The 25,692-nt window shown below is 55.5% G+C and overlaps 1 protein-coding gene across 1 annotated transcript in view; it reads left to right on the top strand.

Annotated features, from left to right (window-relative positions):
* Positions 1-204: 204 nt before the first annotated feature.
* The window catches only part of TOLLIP (toll interacting protein), a 32,936-nt gene continuing 7,448 nt past the window's right edge, over positions 205-25,692 (top strand). The window contains exons 1-5 of the mRNA XM_070565920.1: positions 205-1,113; positions 14,304-14,453; positions 19,928-20,110; positions 21,220-21,372; positions 22,328-22,418. Coding sequence (XP_070422021.1) covers positions 1,081-1,113; positions 14,304-14,453; positions 19,928-20,110; positions 21,220-21,372; positions 22,328-22,418 — 610 coding nt within the window. The 5' untranslated portion in view covers positions 205-1,080. The remainder of the gene's footprint in view (positions 1,114-14,303; positions 14,454-19,927; positions 20,111-21,219; positions 21,373-22,327; positions 22,419-25,692) is intronic.

Raw genomic sequence — 25,692 nt, 5'->3', positions numbered from 1 at the left:
TCCGTGCTTTGTCCGTGTTCACACATGATTACAGCGTCGTTGTGGTTTTGTACTAACGGCCACTTGTCTGATCTTGTGGAACTGATGATGCTCAACAGAACACCAGGCCCAGCGAAAGGAGGCCTTTCCCACCTCCCTCTCTGATAGAAAACAAGGAAGCCTCTGCGGAGACTTTAAAGGAAATCCTCATCTCCCGCAGCTGGAGGGCAGATCCGGCTGGGGCGCTCAGCAGAGAAGGGGAAGTGAAATGATGCTGGAGGAAGGAAGCCAGGATTATCAGTTTAGGCCTCATCCCAGACGCACACACGGAGAAGCAGCAGCCCTACTTCTGCTCCTGCCAGCAACTCCCCTCAGAAGCACGGTCGCTGGATCACGCTCCCGTTCCGCCCGGGCGCGAACCCCGCGAGCTGATGCGCCCGTGGAGACGCGGCGGCGGAGGGCGCCCGGTCTCCCCGGAGCTCGCTGGGGCTGCGTCTCCCCGAAAACTGCAGCACCACGCGCCCTGACGCCTAGTTTCTGGAACTTAAATATAAACGCGGCTCCCGCGAGAGGGTCTGGGGCAACCCAGGGCTGGGGTGCCATGTGGCCCGGGAAGGAGCCACATCCACCCTCGTGGCGCCGCCGTCCCCGCCCGCTCGGGACTCCGGCAGGGGCACCTCCTGCCGACACGTGCGCCACTCCGCCCTGTGCCCTCGGCGGCCGAGGCTCCTGCGTTCAGGAGCCGGGCGTCGCCGCCCTGTGTCTGCGGACCGCGCCGCCGGCCGGTGACGCACTCCAACCCACGCCCCAGCCCCGGGCGCGGGCCGGCAGCAGGCATGCGCAGACGGCCAGCTCGGGAGCCATTTCGCGGGGCCGCGGCTCGGGGCTAGCGACTGCGCAGGCGCCCGCCGGGAGCGCGCGTGCGTTCGTGCGGCGCCGGAAGGGGCGAGCGGGTGGCGCCTGCGCAGTGGGCGGTGCGGGGGCGGGGCCGGCGTCAGCTGACTGTGGCGGCGGCGGCCTCGCGGGGACAACCGTCAGCGTCGCGGGCTCGGCGCGGAGGGTCGCGGGTGCGGCAGCTCTCGACGGGGCCGGCGCAGCGCCATGGCGACCACCGTCAGCACGCAGCGCGGCCCGGTGAGCTCCGGGTGGGCGGCGACCTGCGGGGGTGGCCGGGCCCCTTCCTCAGGGCGGCGGGCGGCGGGCGGCGGCCGGGCTCGCGGCCTCCGGGGCGCACCGGGAGGCCGACGGCGGGCGGGGGGCGAGCGAGGGCAGGCGGCCGGGCGGGGGTCGGTCACCGGATGGAGGAGCCCCCTGCAGGGTGGGGCCCCGTTAGAGGAGGTCCTCGCTTCCCGGACGGTTCCCAGATGGAGGAGCCTCCCCCCGGGTGGGTCCCCGTTAGAGGAGGTCCCGGATGGAGGAGCCCCCCCCCGTAGGGTGGGTCCCCGTTAGAGGAGGTCCCCGGATGGAGGAGCCCCCCGCAGGGTGGGTCCCAGTTAGAGGAGGTCCCCGCATGGACGAGACCCCCCCCCACGGTGGGTTCCCGTTAGAGGAGGTCCCCGGTCCCCTCATGGCGGAGGCCCCCTGCGCCCAGCCTGTTCCCCTGCAGAGGAGGACCCTGAACCCCGACGGTCCCCTGGATAGACGAGGGCCAGTCGGCCTCCTTCCCCGGGCAGAGTGAGGCCCGCAGGCCCAGCTGTGTCCCCGGTCAGCGGCCGCTGCTCAAACCATCAGCGTTCTCATCTGCACATGAGAGGGTGGGAGCCGAGCCCTTGGGAGAGCCCTCCGACCCCCAGTTCTCTGATCCGGGCCCCCACGGCTCCGTGCTGACGGTGCCTGGCGGGAGGGTGGGTGTGGACGGCTGCGCAGGCTCCCGGGAGCGGCCCGCAGCGGCTGGTGCGGACCGGGGTTGGGAGGCTTGTCACAAGCGGTGAGGTCTCTATCGGCAGAGGCTCTAAACGTGCAGCAGAGGAACCTCGGGTCTTTTTGGGTAGGGACAGAGGTCCCTCTGAGGGGGCGCCTCTGTCCTCGCTCAGGAGGCCCGGTTACCAGCGCTCCTCTGCCTCCAGACCGGGTGTTGACCATCCCGTGTCCCTCCGGCTCAGGGGAGAATCCTGGCCCAGAACGTTTGTCCTTTCTCGGGGTGTGAAGGGAAGTCCCAGGTTGGTGAGAGGCCCTCGGGCCAGACACTCTTCCTGAGGGCTCTGACTTGGACCCGATCCCTGCTTCTTGTCAGGCTGGGTGTGGAAGCGTTCAGAGTCCTGGAGAGAGTCCCCGTCTCTCTGTCCCCGCTCGGCCACGGGGATGACAGCAGGGACTGCCAGCAGCGTCTTGTCCTGCACGGCAGGCCGGTCGGGGAAACTAGGGGGCCGAGTGCACGGCTCCCTCCTCTGTCTCCCGGGGAGCAGGGGCCTAGCAGTCAGGCAGCCCAGCCCGGGCGGGCCTGTCATGTGTCCTCAGCCTCCCGGGAACCCGGTGCCCAGGTCTGGGACCTCCCTGGTGGCATGGGACTCCTCCTGGTGGCTCAGTAAACACTTGAGGCGGGACTTGGTGTCTGCAGGACCGGCACGCTCAGTCCAGGTCAGCGCGTCCCATCCTCAGGGAGACCTTGGCCTCCGTGACGGCAGAAAGCTAGGGCCGCGTGTGCTCGTGGTGATGGGGATGGAGTGGAATGTCAGAGAGAGTCGCACGGGGCCCTGTGCTGTCAGGGTGCTGACGGCGTATCTGACCGGGCATGGGTCCAGGGCTTCCGGCGGGTTCTGTTGTAGTGCCCATGTGGCCCATGTCTGTGTGTTGACGTGCAGCACATGTGGGCCACCAGGGGTTCCAGGGGCACCTCCATGATCTGTGCATGTGCAGTAACGTTGGGTCTGGGCCAGAGCTGCTGGGGGCTCCAGGAAGGTGTCCTCAGTGGCCGGGGTCTTGAGTGTCCCTGGAGGTTGTGTGATTTTCTCATTCATCCATTGTGACTGGTGGCGATACTGGGACAGCCGCGGTACTGAGAACAACCAGGTTTAGAGCCTGCTGTTGGCCTTTTACAGGTGGTACAGGAAAGAGCACCCAACCAGACAGATGAGCCATGTGGTGATGGCCACACCCAGATCTGTGGGTCTTAACTCAAGAGTTGGGTGTAACGGTGGCCTCCCCTAGGCTGGGGTTGGGGTGAGTAAGGTTCTTGGAGGGAGGAGCAGGAGTTGTGGGGTAGGCGGGAGAGGGGAGCACTGAAAGCAGAACCGGCTGGTCTGGGAGGTGGAGAGGAGGAGGCCTGCTGATGATCTGGGGTGTGGCGGGCTCTGAAAGACTGGAAAGGGTGCTGAGTGGCAGTGCCTGTGCCAGGGTGGGAGGGAGCAGCCAGCGTGCCAGGGTGCTGTTCCAGATGGGTAGCCCTGGAGTTTTATCTGCTCACAATGTAAATTGTGTTTTAAACGTTTTTGCCTGGCACACATTCTTTGGTTCCCACCCCTCCCACCTGGCTTGCTCCCCTCTGGTTAACGAGTGCTTGTAAGGGCCTTTGTGCCAGGCATTAGCGTCTGGAAGAGCTCTTCCTTTAGCAGTTGTTGGGGTCTGATGGAGGAGCTCTGTCCTTTAGCAGTCGTTGGGGTCCAGTGGAGGAGTTCTTCCTTTAGCCAGGGGTGCTTTGGCTTGCTCTTGATTGAGCCCCACTTCCCTTTGTGTGCTTGGTGCAGGGAGGTACAGGGATAAACAGGGCGCTAGGCTGGTAAACAGGAAGAAGCTGCGATTCCAGCTAGTGCTGGTGAAGGTGGCATTTGGCAAGTGCTCACTGTGCTAGGTCCTGGCGAGCAGACTCCTGTGTCAGCCCCCTGCCGTCCGTTGGGCCCATCTCTGTCCGCACAGGTTGGGGTTCAGCTGGGGCGTCTGGACTCATGCTTGCTCGGGTGACACTGAAGTCTGACCATTGTCCCCCGCTGGTAATAAATCAGTGGCAGGCAGAGCTCTTGGGAATGTGGAGGAGGAAGGGCAATCTGACGGGGCTGGGGAGGTTCCTTTGTCCTTGAGTAGGGAGTCTGAGGGGTTCGGCGAGGTGGGTGTGATGAGGAAAAGTGCAAAACTAGTACTTTGACTCCATTCCCTCCATTTGCTCTTTCCTTTCTGCAGAGTAAATACGCTTCTTTGCTTAAATTTCAGGAGACTAGTCTTTACTCCTGCAGGATGGTTTTTTCCTGCATGGCCACTGAGGGATGCCCCAACCCTATGGTGTATTTGCTCCACTTTTAACAACGCTAGTGTTTTTGTAATGATGGCACTTTTCTATCCAGTGTTTCTGTTCAGTCCACAAAGTACTAAAGGCCCCCAGTGGGCACCTGTGAGGAGTAACTGTGTGGGGCCTCCTCCCTCGCGTTGGAGCTTGGGGAGGTTTGCAGGGCGCGCTGCTTTAAACCACAGTGGCGCCTGGCAGCTTGAGGGGACAGCAGTCAAGTCTTCGTGAAGGGCAGCTTCAACTTTTTTGGCAAACTTGTTTCACAGATGTTCTGCTGAGACCAGGCTGATGGGGGCCCAGACTGTTAGGGGCCTCGGCTGATGGGGCCCCCAGGCTGATGGGGGGTTCCAGGCTAATGGGGGCGTCCAGGCTGATGTGGGGTCCAGGCTGATGTGGGCCTGGGCTGGTAATGACCGCTTGTCCTGCTTTTGAAGATGCTGGTTGATCTGTGAGTTTGGATGCAGTCAGCATGGCCCTGCCTTTTTATGCTGCGTTTTCCCTCTTGAGACCTGTGGGCGATTTGTGGGTGGTGCCTGGTGGCCCGTGACTGTCCAGATCCTCTTCAACCTTGCACTTGTTGGTAATTGTTACTGGACCAGCGACTTCATTAGGGTTGGCAAAGGGTGATGTTTATATGTTATCACTTGTTCTCCATTTATTAACTCAGACTATTCGTAAAGATGAGCTTTCTCGGGGCCAGCCCGGTGGCGCAGCGGTTAAGTTCTCACGTTCCGCTTCAGCAGCCCGGGGTTTGCCAGTTCAGATCCCGGGTGTGGACATGGCACCGCTTGGAAAGCCGTGCTGTCGTGGGTGTCCCCATATAAAGTGGAGGAAGATGAGCATGGATGTTAGCTCAGGGCCAGTCTTCCTCAGCACAGAGAGGAGGATTGGCAGCAGATGTTAGCTTAGAGCTAATCTTCCTCAAAAAAAAAAAAAAAAAGATGAGCTTTCTCCACAACCAGAGCTATCGACTGTCCTGAAATACAGTTTGTACAGGAAAGGCAAGATGAACTCTTAGTTCTTTTTAATTTCTGATATTCAGAGGAAGGAGTTGGTTTTTTTTTTAGGCCTGTGTTTGGCGTTCTGTTTTCTGAAACTGTCGAGAGCCCTTGGGTTTCATACGTTTGCTGTCAGCGTCCCTGGAACTTACTCTCTTCTTGCTCAAATGGACGGGTTGCCCTGCAAGCCCCTTCCCGCTGGCTCTGGTCCTGAGTGAGCCGTGAGCACATCCCGCCAGCTGGGGGTAGTCCTGTTTCTCTGGCTCCTGTGAACGTTTGCCCTGGATTCTCTGAAGCTGAGTTGTCAGTGTGTCCAAGTTTAGAATTGCTGCCTCTCCCTGATGGTCGGCCCCTTTAGACCTCGCCGCCTCGCCCAGAACCTTTCTTATCTGGCTGATGCTGGGGTGGCTACGCCTGCTTTCTTTTAGGGAGTGTTAGCCTGTTGCAGATTTTTTTCATTCTTTGACTACATTTTTCTGAACACTTATGTTTAAGAGTGGTCTGTTGTCAGCAGAATAGGACTGGATGTTTAAAATGTCACATCTGAGGAGTCTTTGTCTTTTAACTGCAACATATTAAATAGTTCTATATATAGTCGCACTTTTTTTTTTTTTAACGTTTTCTCTTGTGCTTTTATTTGTCCTGTTTTTCTTTTTCTCTCCTTGCCTTCTTTTGGATTGACTAAATATAGGTCTTTTAATTAAATTTTTTGTTCTCTACTGGTTTGGAAAATGCATATTGCATTTCTGTTCTCGTGGTGGTTATCCTAGAAGTGTGAACACAGGCTTCTCAGGATCTAAGGTCAGTCCTTGTGTTTGCCATCCTCCCCAGCAGCACGCCACCCCACGTGACCTCCTCCCAGCCCTGTGCTGTTGTCATGTGCAGTGGCTCCTTCCTTTTCCCTTGCCGCCTTGCATCTCCAACCTTCCATTTGGGATCACTTTGCTTTTGCTTCCAGTTCATCCTTTAGAACTTCCTTTGGTGACAAACTCTCAGCTTTTGTTTATGAGTGCCTTTTCTCTAATTCGTGAATGATGTTTTGCTCTGTTTGGAGTTCCAGGCGACAGTTGGGCGACAGTTGTCTTCTCAGTCTGTGAAGGTCTTATCCTGCTGTCTTGAGGAGTTGCTGGTTGACGTCCTTCCCCTCCCCTGTCCGTGTCCCTACATGCATTCAGCCCCCTTCTGGCCCCTTCAGGTTCCTCTGTCGGCGGCTGGGAAATCTGGGGCAGTCTGTCTGAATTATTTGAGTGACAGCTCTCTCACTTTGGGCCTGTTGTTAGCATCTCTGTGCCTCAGTGTTCTCCCATATAAACCTTTCTCATGCGGTTCCAGTGAGGATGGACAGTCCATGTGTGTGAAGCATTTTCCCCAGGCCTGGTCTTTCGGGTGTCCCTGAATGTGGGAGCTTCTAGGTCCCCAGGAGTTATTTTTTGTTTCTCAAAAACCTTGGCTCTTCCTCCTGGTTGTCCCTGCTTGGAGTTCTGTATGTACCATTTACTATCTCATGCCTCCTACCATTTCCTTTTGCTTCAACACCAGCTGGACGATTGGGGGAGCTGGTTGTGCGGGGCTGTGGGCCCAGGAGGGGCAGCTGCATTGGCTGAGGACAGGAGGCTACCTGCACTTTGAGGGACCACGGGAGGTGACTGCAGGTGGCGGGAGGGTGCTCCAGGCAGGGGCCATGGCTGCAGCTTGTCTTAGGTATTCGAGAAGTCCCTCAGGGGAGCTCTAGGACCCTCTAGGACTGTGCCCAGGTCACAGGTGACAGCAGCCCCTCCCTGCTCTGAGGTCACTGCCTTCACTTGGTTTCCTTCCTCCTGCTGCTTCTCTTTTCTGTCTGTCCTTGAGCTCTTGGGGATCTCAGCTGGGGTGTCAGCTGGTATCCAGGCTTCAGGCCTCTGACATGACATGACAGTGACTCCCAGACTCTTCCCAGGCCTCCTTCCTGAACTCTGGATCCGTTGGCCTGCTGCTCGTTGCTGTCTTCCTAGAACATTCCAGACATCACAGACAGAAAGCCCCTTCCTTCTCTCAGACCCCTCCACTGCCTTTTCCCATCCATTTGGTGGCAACTTCATCCTTCGAATTGCTCAGACCAAAACCCTCAGATGACCAAGTCTCCTCGATCCCTCAGGAAGTCCTGTGGCTCTGCCTTCAAAGCAGACCAGAATCTGATTCTTTCTCAGCCTCTGCACCGCCCACATACTGTTACGCTCACTCCACTGTCCACCTGCTGTTACCCCCTGCAGGCAGAGTCAGACGTGAGGCGTAGCACGTGCCGGCTCCCCACCTGCCCTGGCTCCTCTCATGCCCCAGGTCCTCACCTGCCCTGGGCTCCTCTCCTGCCCCAGGCTCCTCACCTGTGCCAGGTCCTCACCTGCCCCGAGCTCCTCACCTGCCCCAAGTTCCTCACCTGCCCTGGGCTCCTCACCTGCCCCATGTCCTCACCTGCCCCAAGTTCCTCTCCTGCCTTGGGCTCCTCATCTGCCACAGGCTCCTCACCTGGCCCAGGTTCCTCGCCTGCCCCAGGCTCCTCACCTGCCCTAAGTTCCTCACCTGCCCTGGGCTCCTCACCTGCCCCATGTCCTCACCTGCCCCAAGTTCCTCTCCTGCCCTGGGCTCCTCATCTGCCACGGGCTCCTCACCTGGCCCAGGTTCCTTACTTACCCCTAGCTCTTCACCTGCCCCCAGCACCTCACCTGCCCCAGGCTCCTCACCTGCCCCACAATCCTCACCTGCCCCACATGTTGAGTGTGGGCTGCGGCTGACAGGTCGCGCTGAGTGCAGGTCAGCACTCAGTCTCTTGGATCCTGTGCCTTCCCTTCTTCACAGTGTGCTGGGGGCCGTGGGCCGCTGTGCAGTGAGAATTCAGCCAGACAGCCAGGCCAGCCGTCAGAGCCACCTTGGTGTCACCGAGTCTCATGTGATCTGCCCACTGCCCACCATCTTCGGTCCCAGCCTGCATGTCCATTCCCACCCTTGTGTGGTCATTTCGTGGACAGACCAGTTCTCCTGGGCCAGACTGTGGGGCACACTGAGCCTTGGCCCTGGGTGAATCTTGTGGCCAGTGTCCCCTGCAGGGCCTACGAGCAGGGCAGGTCCAGACTCATGGGGAGGCCTCTGGGGCTCAGCCCTGTCCAGGCCCAGCAGAGGCCATCCCCAGTGTTGTGGCGCTTCCCCCGGGGATCTTGACTGCACCGCACACCTGCAGGCTGCACCTCTCTCCACAAGTGTTTGACCGCGTGGGAGTTTTTGTTTTTGTTTTTTTGCCTCCTCTGTCCCTTCTGTCCCAGCTCTCACTGCTGTGGGTGCAGCTGTGAGCGTCCTGTGGAATTGAAGCCCCCAGGTTAGCTCTGGATCCAGGGTGTGAGGGCACAGGCGGCCTCCTTGGACTTCGTTGTGGGGGCTCCAGAGCCCGTAGCACGCACACTCCTCACGGGGTGGTTCTGGCCCCAGAGGGCGAAAGTTGGTTCTCGGAAGAGCCACAATAAATGGTTTCACAGTGGCCTGTGTCCCTCCAAAGCTCGGCTCCACTGGCACTCTCGTTCCTCGGAGCTCCCTTGCTCCCGCGGGGTTTCTTCGGCAGCCTGTTCCATTGAGTTCAGGGAAGATACAGACACAAAAAATGGGGTGCAGATGTGTGGTTGAGAGATGCCTGCAGTGGGGCTTCCTCCCCGTGCCGGTGGGCCAGCGCTGGGGCCCCTGACCGCCTCGCTCCACGTCCGTGTGTTTGATCCTCGGCTCTTGTGTGTGCACCTCGTGCTTGGAGGTTCGGAAGACAACCATTTGCATTTTGTTTTTTATTTCCACAAAAGTTACTCAGCCCATCACTAACTATGTCAAAGTGCTGAAAAGAACATCTAGCAGTTAAAGTTTTTTCTCATATCAAGCAGAGTTAAAAGTTGTTTACCAAAAATATTTTTTAAGAAATTAATTTTTTCAGATGTTTTGCTTTTGTTGGGAAAGTGACGGTTGAATGAGTTTTTGAATTTTCGATTGCATTGTTATTTTATAGATTGCTAATTGTGTAATCAGATACATTATAATTTATAAGTGAAAAGTTACATTAAAAGTCATTCAAAAACGCAGTTACAAAGTTAAGTGTTAATAGCTTGTTAGTTTTTAATCTAACTTTTAACTTGAAAGTTCTATTTGGTTGTCCCTCACCCTGCAGTAACTAAAGAGAAGGCCTCCTGCTCACCCTCCTTATGCAGAGAGCACGAGTAGACTCCAATCTGCGGCCCTGCACTTGCACTGGCGGCAATGAGGCAAGATAGTTTACAAGTGCTCCTGGAGGGACAGTGATGCCAGACAGGCCGAGAGATCCACAGCCCCAGGCTGGTACATTGCTGCTGCTGCTTGTGACCTTGGGCTTGGTGGCGGGAGGTTGCCCTACAGGCAGGAGAGGCTGCTCTGGGCCCAGCCTCCGCACCTCAGTGGCCCCTGTGGGCAGGCCTTGTGGGTGGGAAGTGCTGCCTCCCTCATCCTCAGTTCTTCCCGTCGGGCTCGCACTGTGTGATATTCACAGGCGTGCTTGTAGCTTAGATAGTGAGCGCACACATTACGTGGTAAAAAACTAGTTAAACTCTGTTTCTGTGCCAAAATTAACATTTGGACTTGGAAAGAGTGTTTATTCTGAATAGAACCAGATTTTGCAAATCTTTTGTTTCTTGCACAAGTGCGCTGCAGTGGACTAGAGCCCTGGGAGGGAGGAGGTGTCAGTAATCGCCTTCTTGTGATGCTCTCTGAGTGTTCACAGGCTAGAATAAGCACTGATTTTAAGAAGTACGAAATTATGTTTTTGAAAATACATTTAAAAGAGACTAATATTTATGAAAGTTGCTTTTAGTTTTAAGAGAAGTCAAAACCCAGAGAGTTCATGGAATGAAAGTTCTACTTTTATTATAAAAGTAATTCATGTACACAATTTAAAAAATTGCTTTTGAACATTTCTAGGAGGATATGAAAATATAAATAAGTTAAACTGTATCCCCCGTCTCCTCCCCTTCTCTCTCCCTGCCGAGTTCCACTCCTGAGTATTAATTTCTTAGGCTTTATTTTTAGACATAAAACCTCCTTTGTGATTTTTGCACAGTGGTCGTTCTGTGCCCCTCCTCCAGGTGCCCACGAGGGCTCGTGTGAGCAGGCACAGGGGCAGCTCCCTCTTCAGGGCTGCGTGGGTCTCCGTTGTGGCCGTCCCTGGGCCTCGTGGTGAGTGCTCCTTCTCCTCATGCCCTGGCTCTGCCAGCAGTGAGGCAGCAAGCATCCTTGTGAGCACCTTTACAGGGTTATTCCTAGGAGTGGACTCATGGGTCTTAACACAGGGATTTAAAGTTACTTGTTAGTATTGGACTCAATATACTCATCTTGTGAATGTAAGCCAAATTATATTTAAAAATTGGATCCATTATTTATCTACTGTCAAGATTGTTCTCTTTGATCCCAAGTCTTTGAGCCAGGATCAAGCATGTGTTTTGATGTGACCATTCAAACATTTCCTCCATCATAATGTGGCAAAAATAAATTTTAGGGTGACCACTGAATTTTTAACTTCCATAGAGAATACGTATTTACTGATGGTGTTTTCTAGTCAGGTCACTGAAGCGATGGGGTTCCCGCTGGCACCTGGCTCATCTGTAACGTGTGACACGTGAACTGCCTTTATTAACAGGAGTGGCTCTTCAAGGTGGGGGAGCTCCTTGTTTGGACACCTTCTGTCTTCGTGGGACTGTCATGCATCACGTGGCACATTTGTTACACTGGGAAGCTGACTTTGGTAGCCGACTGGGAACTCGAGATTTTATTCGAATGTCCCAGTTTCCTGTTAATGTCCCAGGGTCCCACCTAGGCCCACGTGGCAGTCAGCTGTTGCGTTTCCTTAGTTGCCTGCATGCTGGGACCGTCTCTCAGAGAGAGTCCTTATTTTGGGGGACCTTGACAGCATGAGGACTGCTGGTGACCGATTTTGTAGACTGTCCCTCAGTTGGAAGAAGACCATACGGGTGAGGGCCCTTCTCATCACATCATCTCGGGAACCTGCCGTCTCCCTGACCTGTCGCTGCAGGTGTTGACCTGGACCACCTGGCTGAGGTCGTGTTGGCCAGGTGTCTCCACTTTTTTCCCCTTCACATATTCTGTTTGCACTGTTAATTTAGTAAATCCTTATTTCTTATTTACAGTTAAACTTTTGTTTAACTAGTCAGTAGTTGTTTAACTAACTATACTTAAACTAAGTCATTTGGCCTTTTGATATAATTTTATCTTCCCCCATTAAGAAGCAATCGCAGGGCCAGCCTGGTGGCACAGCGGTTAAGTTCGCACGTTCCACTTTGGCGGCATGGGGTTCACTGGTTCGGATCCCAGGTGTGGACATGGCACCACTTGGCAAGGCATGCTGTGGCAGGCGTCTCACATATAAAGTAGAGGAAGATGGGCATGGATGTTAGCTCAGGGCCAGTCTTCCTCAGCAAAAAGAGGAGGACTGGCAGCAGATGTTAGCTCAGGGCTAATCTTCCTCAAAAAAAGGGAAGAAGCAGTCGCATTCTCTTCGATGAAAGCCTGGAAGAGTACAGTAAAAAGAAACATGACACCTGTAAGTCCTGGTCTCACGATAGGGGCAGACAGGAGATAGAAACAATGAAGGAGAGAGGGAGGCCTCTCCTGACTCACCACTGTCACTGGCACGTGTCTGGCTGTCTCCAGTGTACCCACTCAAGGGCATAGCCTGTTCCCTGCTGGCTCCTCTGAACTGAGGCTGTGGCCTATGCTGGGCAGTTATTTCTCAGAATAAATGAGAATTTGGTCTGTGCACTAATCCTTTGAACTTGGTTAAAAATGAGTCTGTTTCTGCAAGATAATGTCTTCATGGTGAGTGTACAAAGCTAGTGATGGAGACTGCGGTGCAAGGCTGTGGGCAGTTGGCAAGGAAGCATCCACGTCCTGTGTTGGCTGGGAGGGGTTCTGGGTGTGCGTGCGTTTGGGAGGTGGGTGAAGGAACCGACAGGAACTGGCGACTGGCGTCTGTCTCAGAGCAGTGACGCCTGGGCTTCAGCCCTCCAGAGTGTGTGCAGCCTGCAGGGTGTCACCATGGGGACTTCTCTTCAGGGCCAGTCCTGGGACCTGCTGGTAACCTATACAACATACCTGGGGACATGCGGCCTACAATGCCCCTTGGGAAGGTGCTGTGCTCTTCTCCTGGCACCTGCTGCCGTCTAGTCAGTCTGCAGTGCATGCTCAGGCCCAGGCTCTGGGCCCAGCACCCCAGGTGCAGAGAAGCTGTCAGATATTGTCTTTGCCAGGAACATCTTCTCTGATGACACAAAGATCACTCTGAGACGTCCCAGTCTGTTGGGTCAAGTGAGGCGAATGGCCAAGATAAGTGCACTCTTGTTCTTTAGAGAAAAGCAGTTGGAGCACCAAGGTGATGGGGTGCAGGGGAGGCGGGGGAGAGCCCCCAGACTGGGGTCCTGAGTTCTCAGCACTCAGCCGGCACTGAGCCTGTGTGTTCCCCTTGTGCTCAACTCCATTGGTTACAGAGCCCTGCCTGGTTTGTGAGGTCTCCAGGCCAAAGGGAGGAACAAGGGAGGCCGAGGGAGGAACCTAGACCTTTCCAGCGACATTTGAAATGAAAATGGAAAGTGACGAGAGCACCTGGGGAGAAATGCTTTCCCAGTGTGCTTGTGAGGTCAGCGGGTGCAGAACCTCCTGGACCTTCGCCGAATGCCTCGTCATTGGGAAGTCCAAAACCCCAGCAGGCGTCTGGTCTGCACAGCAGAGGCCTTAGGGTATAAGGAGAATCCTGGACATCCGAGGTGGTCCCTGGTGGCTGCCATCAGTGAATGCCATTTGCCAGAACTCATCCTGTGACACAATGGGGTTTACTATTCAGCATTTCCTGAAAACAAGCAGCCCTTCAAGCCCTTGGCTGGGAGTCCCTTTGTGATGTCCACTTGGAGTGGCTAACGAGGACCCGGGTCCACTGCTGGCAGCGCCTGTGCCCCTGTGGCTCCAGTTTCTCCACCAGCAGCCAGGCCTCCTCTTCTGAGGGGATTTGTTAGCCCAGTGGGCTTCTTCAGCCATTTGTTGATCTGGGCATTTCTTAGCCTGTGACCCCTCCAGACCCTGTACCCACCCTGCCCTGGAAGGAGCAGAGTGGCGACTGTCCTGCTCATTGAGCTGGGCTGGGTCATTGGGTCGGGCGAGTCGGGCCCCAGGCTGGCTCTGCCTTGCTGCAGAGCCACCTGGCGCCCTGGCATGGGGATGCAGCCATTCCTCCTCTGCGTGTCTCTGCTGTGTCAGCCTTTTCTGGAGCCACTTCAGTGAGTCTCAACTGACTCTTGCTTTAATCTCCTCCAGTTTTCCCTGGAAGACTTTGTTCTCCCACTGCCCTTCAAGCTCTTCCCCTAACTCACACTCCTGGCGTGTCCCTCAGGATCATGTCCCCTCCAGCCCCTGGGGCTGGGCCTCTTCAGGGTCCTTCCTTCTGTCCAAGGCCAGCAGCCTAGTGGACAGAGGCTTCCTGAGAAGTGGAAGGGTGAGGTCTTGGGGCTTCTTGGTGTCAGTCTGTTCACTTCTTCAGGGCGCTGTTGAGTTTGCCCTGTTTCAGATGGGAGTATTTGAAGTATGTCGTAGAGAGGGTTTTCCAGAGAGCTTTAGATCCGCAGTTCAGATTTCTTCTCGTTCGTTGTTTGAACAGGTGCCCGGCCAACAGCTGTAGTGGCACCAGGGAAAACAGGTTCTGGACATGTGAACAGAGTGCGTGTGAATATGACCTGAGAAACCATCCAACAAGCCCATTTTGAGCATGAGAACCTGATTTCAATGGCAGCAACATGTAGTGAGCCCGCACAGAGCCTGGTTTGAGTGTATGTCTGCTGAGTGAGAAGGGCTCCCGTGCCAGGGGGTGCAGAGCCGCTGCTGAGGGCCGGAGTGGTCGTTCCAGGCCCTCAGACTGGACACTCTGACCCTGTGGGCCCCTCGTCTCACAGGTGAAGAAACTGAGGTACAGCATAGCCCAGGCCTCTGGGTCCTGGAAATGCCCAGGGTTTGGCCCTGTCTCACTCTGTCCCTGGCCTTACTGATGCCATGGTGTCGTCTCTTCCTGGCCCTAGGTGTACATTGGCGAGCTCCCGCAGGACTTCCTCCGCATCCTGCCCACGCAGCAGCAGCAGCAGATCCAGCTGGACGCTCAGGCAGCCCAGCAGCTGCAGTTTGGAGGGGCAGTGGGCACGGTGGGCCGCCTCAGCATCACCGTGGTGCAGGTGGGTGTTGGGGCTGGGGCCATGGCCACATGGTGGGGAGAGAAGGGGTGGGAACAGGTGGGATTGTGGGTTTCAGCTTTTATGCCACGTTTTTTGCGTGGACAGGTGGAACTTTTTCTGACTCCACTTTTTCCTGAAACATATGTGTGAAAAATATTGGTGATTACCCAGGGTTCTGCCAAAAATAAAGTAATTAGTAATGAACATTTATTGGTGTCTGCTCCATGCTGGGCACTGTTCCTTTGTGCAAACGGTCTCTCCTGACCATGACGGCAGCTGGGGGAGGTGGAGGTGCTGCCATTGTCCAGACAAGGGGTTGGACAGAGAGGGCCAGTGGCGGCGGCTCTCCCATCCAGCCAGGAGCCTTTCTAGTTGTCATGCAGCCTGGTGCTGATGGCCTGGACATGCCCACGGTTGCTGGATGAAAACCAGATACACTGTCGGAGGTGAAATGGTTTTGTCACCAAAACTTTCTGTAAAACCATGAGGAAAGAAGATCATTGCAAGTCACAGTTTTGTAGAAATGCACAGACAGAAGAATCTGTTGGACCTCATGAATGAGTTGGAGTTTTGAGGTGCGTACTTCGCAGCATCCCCAGCACTCAGCAATACTCTTCGGTGCTGATGGGGTTCACAGTCAAGCCCCGTTTTCGTCATAGCACACCTCAAAGACTCACTCGTGCACGTTTCTAAAATAACACGCTGCTTCCTCTGCTCAGTGACCTCCTGTCACGGTAAATTCAGGGCCTGCTGTAGCAGAGTGCCACCCCCTCCTGTGGGCACGTGGCTGCAAGGCACTCTGGCCCTTCCTGTCGTCTCATGAACACTCGTTTGCAGCCTGTCTGCACCCTCCATGAGCTCCGCCAGGACCTCTGTGGTGCCGGCGCGGTGTCAGGAGCACTCCTGGTTCACCTCCTTGACTTCTGAGAGCATCACCGTGGTTTTCCACTTGCTTTGCAATAACCCTTCTCCCTTGGCTTACAGAGGCCACGCCTTTGTTCTCAGTCTGCTCTCCCTGGTCCTCTCCTGGGCCCGGTGGAGAGCTGTGGGGTCTGGTCCCCAGCCACCCTCTCCCCTCCCTGCCCACATGCCCCAGGGGGAGCTGCTCCTTGCCCACACCCACCCCTTGACTCAGTTGCAGACTCGTGTGTGCACACAGCCCTCGGGGCCTCCCCCAGATGTCCAGTAGGCGTTTCAGATGTGTCCTGCCCAGAGTGCCCAAAGTGGAGCTCTTGCCTCCAGTCCCCCACACCTGCTCCTCCCCAGTCTCCGTAGGCAGCAGTGCCATCTTTCTAGAAGCTCAGACCTGCAGCCTTGGGCCACTCTCTCTGTTGGCTCTGTCTCATTCTGTGCAGCCCCCATGGCAGGCTCATGGCTCGCCCCAGGGATCTGGGCTGAAGCACTCTACCCACCCTGCTTGCCAGCCCCTTGGACGGCCAGAGCCCTGCAGGTGGCTCTCCCTGCTCGGTCCCGCATGCCTTCTCCCTGCCTCGCCCTCCCTGCAACCCCTCTCCGCCTCCTTCATCTGCCTCCTTCCACGGAACTTTCCCAAGTGTCCCACTCGCTCCCTCACCTCCCCCCAGGGCACCCTGTGCTCGAGGATGCTCTGTTCCCCTCACCTGGTTATTCTCTATAGTCGGCAGTGCCATCTGCCATGCTGTGTGTGACGTGTGTCTGCCGCACATGGCTGTGGGAGGCAGAGTGGTGTGTCTGTCTTGTCTGTCCCTGGCAGACACTAGAATAGCGCCTCGTGTGTAGTTGTGCCCAGTAAGTATGGGAATGAGCCACGTTCCTTAAACATGTTCTACGTGCCTGCAGCGTAGTCACAGAAAAGCCCTTAGAAGTGTAAGGGACAGCCTGAGCATTCCATCCGCGGTGTGGGGGGGCGAGGTGCAGGTGCGGCTGTGGAGGAGGGAGGCAGTGAAGCCGGGGGTCGGGCCTCGAGGAGTGAAAGGAACCCGTGTGAGCACAGCTGGGGTTCGGGACAGGGCGATGCCAGGTGAAGAGGAGCCTCGAGGTGCTGGTTCCGGGAGTCGGCCGCGCTCTGAGCAAATGCGATTGATGGGCTGTGGTGACTGCTTTAAATCAGCGAGAGAAAACCATCTTAGCAGCCAGGCAGGAACAAAATAAAAAGTTACTCAGAAGCTATGGAAAATCACGCTGGTTTCAGACCTTTCTGCTACGTATTTTCCAGAAAACAACGGCAATTTCTAAGCTGTTTTGAGGAGAAGGTGTATATTCTTAAGAATTGGTCCAGCAAATTTATGGTGAAGACAATAGAAGGGTGTTGAAGCTCTTGAAGGCTAATAATGCTGCTCAGCTGGGAGCTTCTGTGCTGTTCCAGGGTCTCCTCCAGCCGCCTGAGAAGAAGGTGGAAATGAAGCCCAAGAATGGAGAAGTTTTGGTGTAAAAGGATCCCTCACGACTGGTTCAGTGTGAACAGCTGTAGTTCCATCCAGACAGAGGTAGAAAGCACACAGACACACAGAGAGGCTGGAGTAGAAGAGGGGAGAGTGGAGGCAGAGGGCAAGGTGTGTCTGGAGGTCCTCTCCTGATGACTGGCCCTTGGGCGCAGGAGGGCAGAAGCAGAAGACGGTGAGCGTGGGGTGTGCGAAGCCCTGACAGAAGGGAAGGACAAGTGCATTATCCAGAGTGAGATCCAGGAATGGGCACTGACTGGGCCAGGTTATTTCTTATTTGTGGAAAGTAGAACTCAAGTATGAGTCCCCCGCTTGTGCCAGGAGCTGCTCCAGGCGTGGGGACATGGCAGTGAATAGACAGACCCGAAGCCTGCCCCTGGGAGCCAACCAGCTGGGGTCGAGGGACAGACAGTGGATGGTGCAGAAGTAAAGCAGCCTCTTAGCAGGTGGCACGCCCTCTGGGTCAGGACAGCTGGGTGGAGGGTGGCCAGGGAGGTGGATCTTAGCTGAGCCCTGTAGGGGCCAGAGGACGAGGGGCCAAATTGGCTGTGGAGGTGGGGCTGGACCTTGTGGACCAACCTGCAGGACTGGGAATCAGACTGAGTGGAAGGGAAACGCCCTGTCCTGAGCTGAGTTCCCAAGGCTCCCTCTGGCTGCTGTTGGAAAGGTCGTGGCGAAAGGGTAGAAGTGCCTGCACTCGGAGCACCTCAGGAAGCACCTCAGGGAGCACCAGTGGACTTGTAGATTGCATCCGAGTGTGAAGGAAGGAGGGTCGGCGTGACCCCGAAGGCCTGTGTTGCCAGCAGCTGGAAGATGGAGAGGACATTGACCAAAATGGGGGAATAACAGTGGGAGCAGGTGGGAGGGAATTGGAAATGGTTCGGTGCCAGACCCAGTAAGTCAAGGGCGCTTTCAAGACCACTGGCCGAGACGGGAGGTCGTGCACTGCAGGGAGAGGCCCACAGTGTGGACGTGAGGCTGCAGGATGTAGGGCACTCCCTGCTGGGCCTGTCCCCAGAAGGGACAGGCTAGTTCTGCGCTGAGGCGGGTGGCAGGCTCTGGGATGGGGCGTGGCCGGCACCCTTGGCCAGAGCTCTGGGGAAGTTGGCACAAGAGTGGAAAGATGTGGGGGCAAGGAGAGTCTGCGGACAGAAGAGAGGCTTCTGTTGGAATCTCAGTCAGAAGGGAGAAAGGGCGGGGGCTGGAGAGGGTAGCAGGCAGCAAGGGTTTTTGTGTTTTAAAAAAAACCTTACTGATTATAATTTACATGCATTAAAATGCACTCATTTGAGTTAGTGTACATTTCCATGAGGTTTGACAAGTTTATCCACCCCTGCAGTCACGATAGAGAACTTGTTCAACACGCCGTCCTTGCCTCTCAGTCGGCCCCCGCCCTGCCGGCAAGCCCGCCCGGCTCCAGTGGCGCCCTCAGAGCCGTCTTTTCTGGAGTTTGCGTGGACACGTGTGTCTGGCTCCTTTTGCTGGCATAATGCATTTGAGATTCGGCTTTGTTCTTGCATGTATCCACCGGCTGTTCATTCCTCTTCATCACTAGTGGTGTGGCTGGGCCAGTCTCATCCGTTGCCCCATTGGACAACACAGGGTTGTTCCAGCTTCTGGCAGTTGTGACATCCAGGGTTCTGTGTGAACGTAAGTTGCCCTTTGATTGGCTCAGTACCTGGGATGGACTCCTAGTCCTTTGGTGGGTGCACTGTGCTTCCGCTAGCCACGTGCAGGCCCCGGTGCTCCGGGGGTTGACCTGCACTGGGTTGGGTTGGATTTGAGCTGTTCCAGGAGTTTCCTGGTGTTCTCACTGGAGTTTTCATTTGTATTTCGTTGAGGACTAAGTGGCGTTGAGCAGTGTTTCATTTGCTCATTTGCCGTCAGGATTTGTTACTCAGATTTTTTTTTTAAAAGATTGACCCTGAGCTAACATCTGTTGCCAATCTTCTTTTCTTCTTCTTCTCTCCAAAGCCCCCCCAGCACATGGCTGTATACTCTAGTTGTAGGTCCTTCTGGCTGTGCTGTGTGGGACGCCGCCTCAGCATGGCCTGATGAGTGGTGCTAGGTCCGTGCCCAGGATCCAAACCAGCAAAACTCTGGGCCACCAAAGCAGAGGGCACAAACTTAACTTCTTGGCCATGGGCTGGACCCTCCTCTTCAGACCTTGTGCCCATTTTTGGTTGGGTTGTGTTTAGTTACTGAGATTGGAGAGTTCTTTGTATATTCTGGACTCAGGTTCTTTATCAGACGTGGTATTTGCAGATATTTTCTCCCGATCCGGCTGGTCTTTCCATCTTCCTGACAGAGTTCCTCAGAGAGCAGGTATCCGATGTTGACGGAGTCCTGTGTATCGAGATTTCTTTCTTGGCTTGTATGTTTGCTGTTGTATCTAAGAGATCTTGTCCAAGATCACAGTGATGCTTTTCTGTTTTCTTCTCATAGGAGTTTCATGGCTCTGGCTTTTATGTTGAAGCCTGTTCCCACTTTGAGTAAATACCAGCTGAGTGGTAATCCGGTCCAGCGAAGCCTCCCTCTCCCTCACCGTGTTCACCGTACTCCTCCGCCCCAGGCTGCCCATGTCACTGGGGCTGGGCTCACGACCTACGTGAGGTGTGGCTGGGCTTCTCGGGATTTGGAGACCTGTGACACTGAGGGCGACTGGCCTGTGACCCTGCCCAACGTGCGGCAGCAGACAGGGCTGAGCACTGTGAAACAGTCGTGAGGGGAGAGGGAGCTAGCGCACTTGCAGGACCAGGCGCCCTGAAGTCCTCCTTCCAGACCCCCGCTCCAAGTGTCTGCAAGTGACCTGATGCCTGTCAGGCCCGGCACTCCATGTTTTCCCGCAGAGATGCACAACGCGAGCTGTGACCACTGTCTTACTCCTGGTGCCCAGGAGCACAGTTATGACCGTGTACCGGCTGATTTGAGTGGCTGGATTCATACCCGGAAAAGCCCAGAAGTGATGAATTGAAGGATCAGACCACCTAGGTGAGCCCTGAGCCTTCAGTCTGATGGTGACTGCCTTGTTTTCTGACGTTGGCTTTGTTTCAGGCCAAGTTGGCAAAGAATTACGGCATGACCCGTATGGACCCATACTGCCGGCTGCGCTTGGGCTACGCGGTGTATGAGACGCCCACGGCGCACAACGGCGCCAAGAACCCTCGCTGGAATAAAGTCATCCAGTGCACGGTGCCCCCGGGTGTGGACTCCTTCTACCTGGAGATCTTTGACGAGGTGAGGGACCGCCCTCCTGTCGCTGAGGCACTGTGTCGTTCTGGCGACTCAGCCTGCTCTGGGAACCCTAGGTGTGCTGGACACGGGCATTTTATGCTTTGTGACAGGTGTCCTGGTGTCCCCAGCCATAGTGAAAAGCTGTGCCCTCTGTAGGGTCTTTCACAGCTTGGGTTCAGAAACCTCATCACCAGTGACACAGACTGAGCACTCTGCAGATGGGGCATTTGACACATCACCCCCAAACCAGGCGCATGTACCCCATCACCAATGACACAGACACTGAGCACTCTGCGGATGGGGCATTTGACACATCACCCCCAAACCAGGCGCATGTACCCCATCCCCAATGACACAGACACTGAGCACTCTGCGGATGGGGTGTTGACATGTCACCCCCAGGCAAGGCATATTGAGGCAGCCGGCTGTTCGTGACTAGGTTGGATGTAAAGGGGTCAGACCCGGGGCTGGGGGAAGTAGGGTTCTTGGCGGTGCGAGTCACAGTGAGCCCATCCTGGTGTTCCTGAGGAGGGTGCGATAGATGCCATGGGGTTCTCCCCAGCCTGGTCCTCTGGGCTCCTGTCTGGGAGTGCCCCACCCCTCCTGAGGCCGGGCCAGGGCCGCAGGAGGCCTGGTCAGCAGGGTGAGAGCTCGGGGGTCAGGTGGGTAGCAAGCAGGATGTGGCCCTGTGGTGCCTGCGCCCTCTGCCCTCCCTTGAGTCTTTACCTTCCGCCCAGTGCCTCTGCGGCCCCAGGCCAGTAAGGGATGGGTGGGGGGGCGAGGTTAGAGAGAGAGTGCTGCCTTTGCTCCCTCCCTGTCACTGGACGGTAGGGCTTGCGAGGGAACCCGAGGGGGAACTGAGAGGGTGGGGAGGAAGGGCCATGCAACTCCAGGCGCCTGACTGCGGCCCTTGCTGGCCAGAGAGATGGGGACGAGGGCTGTGGCCCCATGGGATCCTCCCTTCCAGTCATGGAGAGAGGGGGCAGCCCCAGAGGTTTACCCTCTGCCCGGAAGGTCGAAGGAGGAGCCAAGGGCCTGATCCCAGGGGAGGGGCTCTGAAGGAGGCTGGGGTGGGGTCATGCAGCGTGGTCTTCCCCTGCTGTCCCCCTCAGCGAGCCTTCTCCATGGATGACCGCATCGCCTGGACGCACGTCACGATTCCTGAGTCCCTGAAGCAGGGCAAGGTGCTGGACGAGTGGTACAGCCTGAGTGGGCGGCAGGGCGATGACAAGGAGGGCATGATCAACCTGGTCCTGTCGTACACGGTGAGGGGCCTGGGGACGGCAGGGCGGGAAGACATGGTGAGCTCTTTGCCAGCCCCCAGTGGCCAGTGGCCATTTCAGCTCCTGGTTCTGGAACTGCTTACCCCTGAGGAGCTCAGCACAGAGACAGAGCCAGGCCGTGGCTAGCGCTTCAAGTCCCCTGAACTCTTGCCCACACCATCCTGGTGCCCCACGTTCTCAGGGCCCCTGGGGGTGATGGGGGGCAGTTGGTGGTGCAGGGATAGGGAGCCAGGGTCCTGGGTTCCTGCTGCCCCCTGTGTGTCACCCGGGTGGTCTTATGATCGTAGTGGCTGTTTAACTTTTACTATAGAAAATTCCCGACGTGTGTGGAAGTAGAGAGAGGAGTCTGGCAGACTCTGTGTGGGCTGATCAGCCAGCTCCACACTCACCCTGTTTGTGCTGACTTGTTTCATCCCCTCTCCCTCTTAATTCTGGGCTGTTGTAGAGCAGGTCCCCACAGCAACATGATTTTACTCATAAATGCTTTGTTACCTGTCGTTAACAGACGTTTTTACCTATATGCAAAGCTGTTATTACACTTAACTAAATAGCAAAACCTTAGAGAGACTCTTGTGAAATGTTATGGGTGTTGATTCTAAATTTTATCCTTAAATTGACTTTCTTGAACTGTGTTCTTTGATTGCGTCTCAGTTAGCTGTGGGTCTGTGGGTCTTACAGCATCTTCTAGTGCCAGTCGGTCACCCCCTGATCTCCCAGCAGAGTTGTGGGGGTGGAGCGGTGTCAGTGGGAGCATCTGAAGAGGTTGATTGGGCTCCGTGGCTGGCCAGCCAGCCGTGCCTCTGTCCCAGGTTGTGTGACTGGGCTCCAGGCAGCGTGCTGTCCCTCTCAGGACTGCTTTGGCAGGATGGGAAGCGGTGGGGTTTTGATGTGTGATGCGTTCTTCTGTGACCCCGGGATTGACTTTGGTGTGTTTTAGTCGCTGCCTGCTGCCATGATGATGCCGCCTCAGCCCGTGGTCCTGATGCCCACTGTGTACCAGCAGGGCGTTGGCTACGTACCCCTCACAGGTATGTGACCCCCAGCCTTTCCGATGTCGTTCTGCTGGGAGGGCCTTAGAGCAGGGAGGGAGGAGCATGGGGATGCATGGAGATCCTTCCAAAAACAAACAAAGGTCTGGTGTTATATTTGAATTTTTTATGCGTACATAGGAAGTGGAATGTGTTTTCCCTGTTGACACAAATAAGGTGAGTTGAAATTCATGGAGCTGTAGAAACGTAATTTCTAAACGCTTTAGCATATGAGTTATTGTAACAAAAGATCACATTCTTTTGGGTGAAATGATCCATGTGCTCTAATGTTATTGTTCCTGTCATGTTTATTTACCTTTATAAATTAGCAATTGATGACAGCACAGCAAAATCAAGGTGGATTGTAGCTTTTATGCCTTTGAATTTTCAAATCTTAATGTTAGTCTGTTGGTTAACTTCCACTCTGGCTACAACAGCAACTGGACTCAGCTAACCTCCCGCCATAAACAGCCATCAAACTGGGCAAAAGAAACAAGGCAGCAGCTATTGTCAGGCATTGGCCGCGTGTGGTACAAGACTGGCTCCCGGGAGAAGGGAAATGGGGCAAGCCCCACGGTCACCCCATCTCTGCCCAAGACAGTATCTTTGCTATGTGCAGGGAGCTTGGGTCCAAGCAGGGTGCTGAGGAGGCCAAGGCCAGAGTCTCGGTGGCAGAAGTGGCCAGAATCTGTGGAGCAGGGCCTTGGAGAGGAGGAGATGTGCGGGTGGGGGCCCCAGCTGCTCATGCTCAGGGTGCTGCTTTGGGGTTGGGGCAGCAGGGCTGCTGTGGGGTTTCTGCCCCACCAGAGCAGAGAGCCCAGGCCAGCACCCCAGTCACACCTGGCGCAGCCGCAGGACCTGCCCTAGAGCAGGCCTGCTCTGGACACACCCTAACCCTAAGCCAGCCTCAACCCAGTTCCTGCCAGGGGAGAGGCAGGCTTCAGAGCTTGGAGGCTGCGCCCCGAGTTAGAGGGTTCAGCGCGAGTTCAGGGTGTTCTGCCCTTGATCAGACTGCCCTGGAACAAGGAACAGCATTCTCCGAGGAAGATGACAGAGTCCAGCTTGTGCAGGGCGCCGTCCAGCAAAGAAATGGAAGTGTGACTGCGGTCAGGGCAAGGCCGATGGATAGACAATGACCCAGTTGACCTGGACACCATAAAGCAGTTGTAACAGGTTCAGAGAGTTAAAGAAGAAGGTCTGACAAAGTGAGAAGAAAGGGAGTCTCAGCAGAGAAGGGGGAGTCTGAGAAGAATTGGGTGGGAGTCGTGACCCTGAGCCTGCTGGAGCCGTCGCCCCACTAGACAGGCCTGCCAGAGCTGCGGCCACGAGGGGCACCTGGGTGCCTCCAAGGGGTTCTGGTTGGTGGCTAGGTCGGCCTCAGAACCACCGTCCTGGGACCTCATTCCAGGGTCTCTGTGAGACTTGCCATTTGATTATCTTGAGTTGGAGGTCTGAGGAGGAACAGGTAGCTTATAGGGGCCACTGAAGGTAGTACTGTCTTGGGGTGGCGGCAACGAAGTCCCACAGACCAGGTGGCTTAAAACAAAAGATTTTATGGTCTCAGTTCTGGAGGCCCCAGTCCACAGTCAGGGTGTGGCGGGGCCACACTCCCTCTGGAGGCTCTGGGGGAGGGTCCTTCTTGCCTCTTCCAGCTCCTGGGGGTCCAGTCATCTTGGCTCCATCTCTGTCGTCATGTGGCTTCTCCATGCGTGTCTGTGTTGGCGTCCCAGTTTCCTCTCAGAAGGACACACATCCTTGGATGGGAGCCCACTCTGCTGCAGGATGATCTCATCTTCACGTGATCATCTGCAGAGACCCAAATGCCTGCCAGGACTTGGCACACCTTTGTGGGGGCCATAATTCAACCCACGCAGTCACCAGCACCGGAACGTATTTGTTGTGGAAAGTCAACTTCCAAAGAAAGACATACAATTTATTGCTTGTCTTTTTCTGGTTCCTATCCCTGGTTCTCCTTGTAAATGCCTTTAAAGTTTGCCCTAAAATGTTTATTTTAGGGAAGGTTAGATTTCTTTCTAAATGGAGACTTTGAACTTTTGTTGTACATTTGTAAGTTTTGAAACAATCACATACTTACAGAAAAGTTAGAAAGGAGATAAAAGAATTTTTGCCTGAACTTCTGAGACTGAGTCACCACCCAATGCCCATCACTGTGCCACCCCCACTGTAGTTGCATTTCCTACAAACGAGAACATACCCCCGCTGCTCATTGCAGCCACCACAGTCAGGAATGGGTGCCGAGCTCTGGTGCGTCTGGGGCCTTTGGCTGTCCCTCATCCCTTGGAGCGGCAGTGCCTCCCTCAGCCTGGAGCTCTGACTTTGGTCGCCTCTGTGTGTTTGAAGAGCACAGGCTGGTGATCTTGCAGGGTTGTTCTGATGTTTCCTCACTGAACCTGGGTGTGCGTCCTTGACAGGAGGTGGCCGGGGCAGGCCAGGTCTTCTCAGGCCCCGGCATGGCCTGTGGTCCCTTCGCCCCGGTACTGGTGGTGCCACTGTTCACTGCACCATGGTAGGGTCTGCCCACCTGCTCACTGGGCAGCTGCCCTGCTTTCTTTGTAACTATTAACTAAGAGGTGTTTTGTACAGGAGGCACGTAAGACCACGTCAGTGTCCTGTTTCTTGTCAGATCTTGAGTTGATTCACCATTTCCCTAGAGCAGCGTTACTTGTGGTTTCCTGTTTTATCCTGTGGTTATAATTTGTTACTAACGGTATTTGTTTTGTCACTCAATTACCCGAGACATGGACAGAGGGAGTTGGGTTATTTGTCCTTTGCGTGTGTCCTTGTTGTCCTTTGGGCCTTCCTTTCTGGTGCTACAGGACATTCCAGGCTCATCGTGGGCATTCCTTGCCTCGGCCTGGAGTTAGCCATGTCTCCAAGGAGACTTTCTTGTGGGTTTTCTAATCTTAATTTTAGAAGAAATGTCTAAACATGAAGCACCTGGAAGAAACGTGTAACTTTATAAAGCCGTTTCTCTTTAATGGAAATTGCAGAACAGAAAGAGAGAAAACCAGTCAGGTGAAGATTGGCCTGCTCCCAAACTGCCGGAGCGCACTCTGTGTGCGAGGACCAGCTTGTCTGCGGCCCCTGCTCCTGGAGGGCCGCTGGACCCTGGGTTGTGGTCATTGCAGGTGTTGCCTCCTCCCAGCCATCCTCCCCGTCCCCCACAGGTGGCCTGGCGGTGCAGGGGCAGGTAGTGGAGCCCATACATCGCAGGCGGGGTCCCGTGGACACCCAGCTGCACGGGTCCAATGTG

The sequence above is a fragment of the Equus przewalskii genome, chromosome 11, assembly GCF_037783145.1.
Source record: "Equus przewalskii isolate Varuska chromosome 11, EquPr2, whole genome shotgun sequence".
NCBI lineage: Eukaryota > Metazoa > Chordata > Mammalia > Perissodactyla > Equidae > Equus > Equus przewalskii.
Note: the sequence above shows the minus strand (reverse complement) of the source record. Positions and strands in the feature narration are given on the sequence as shown.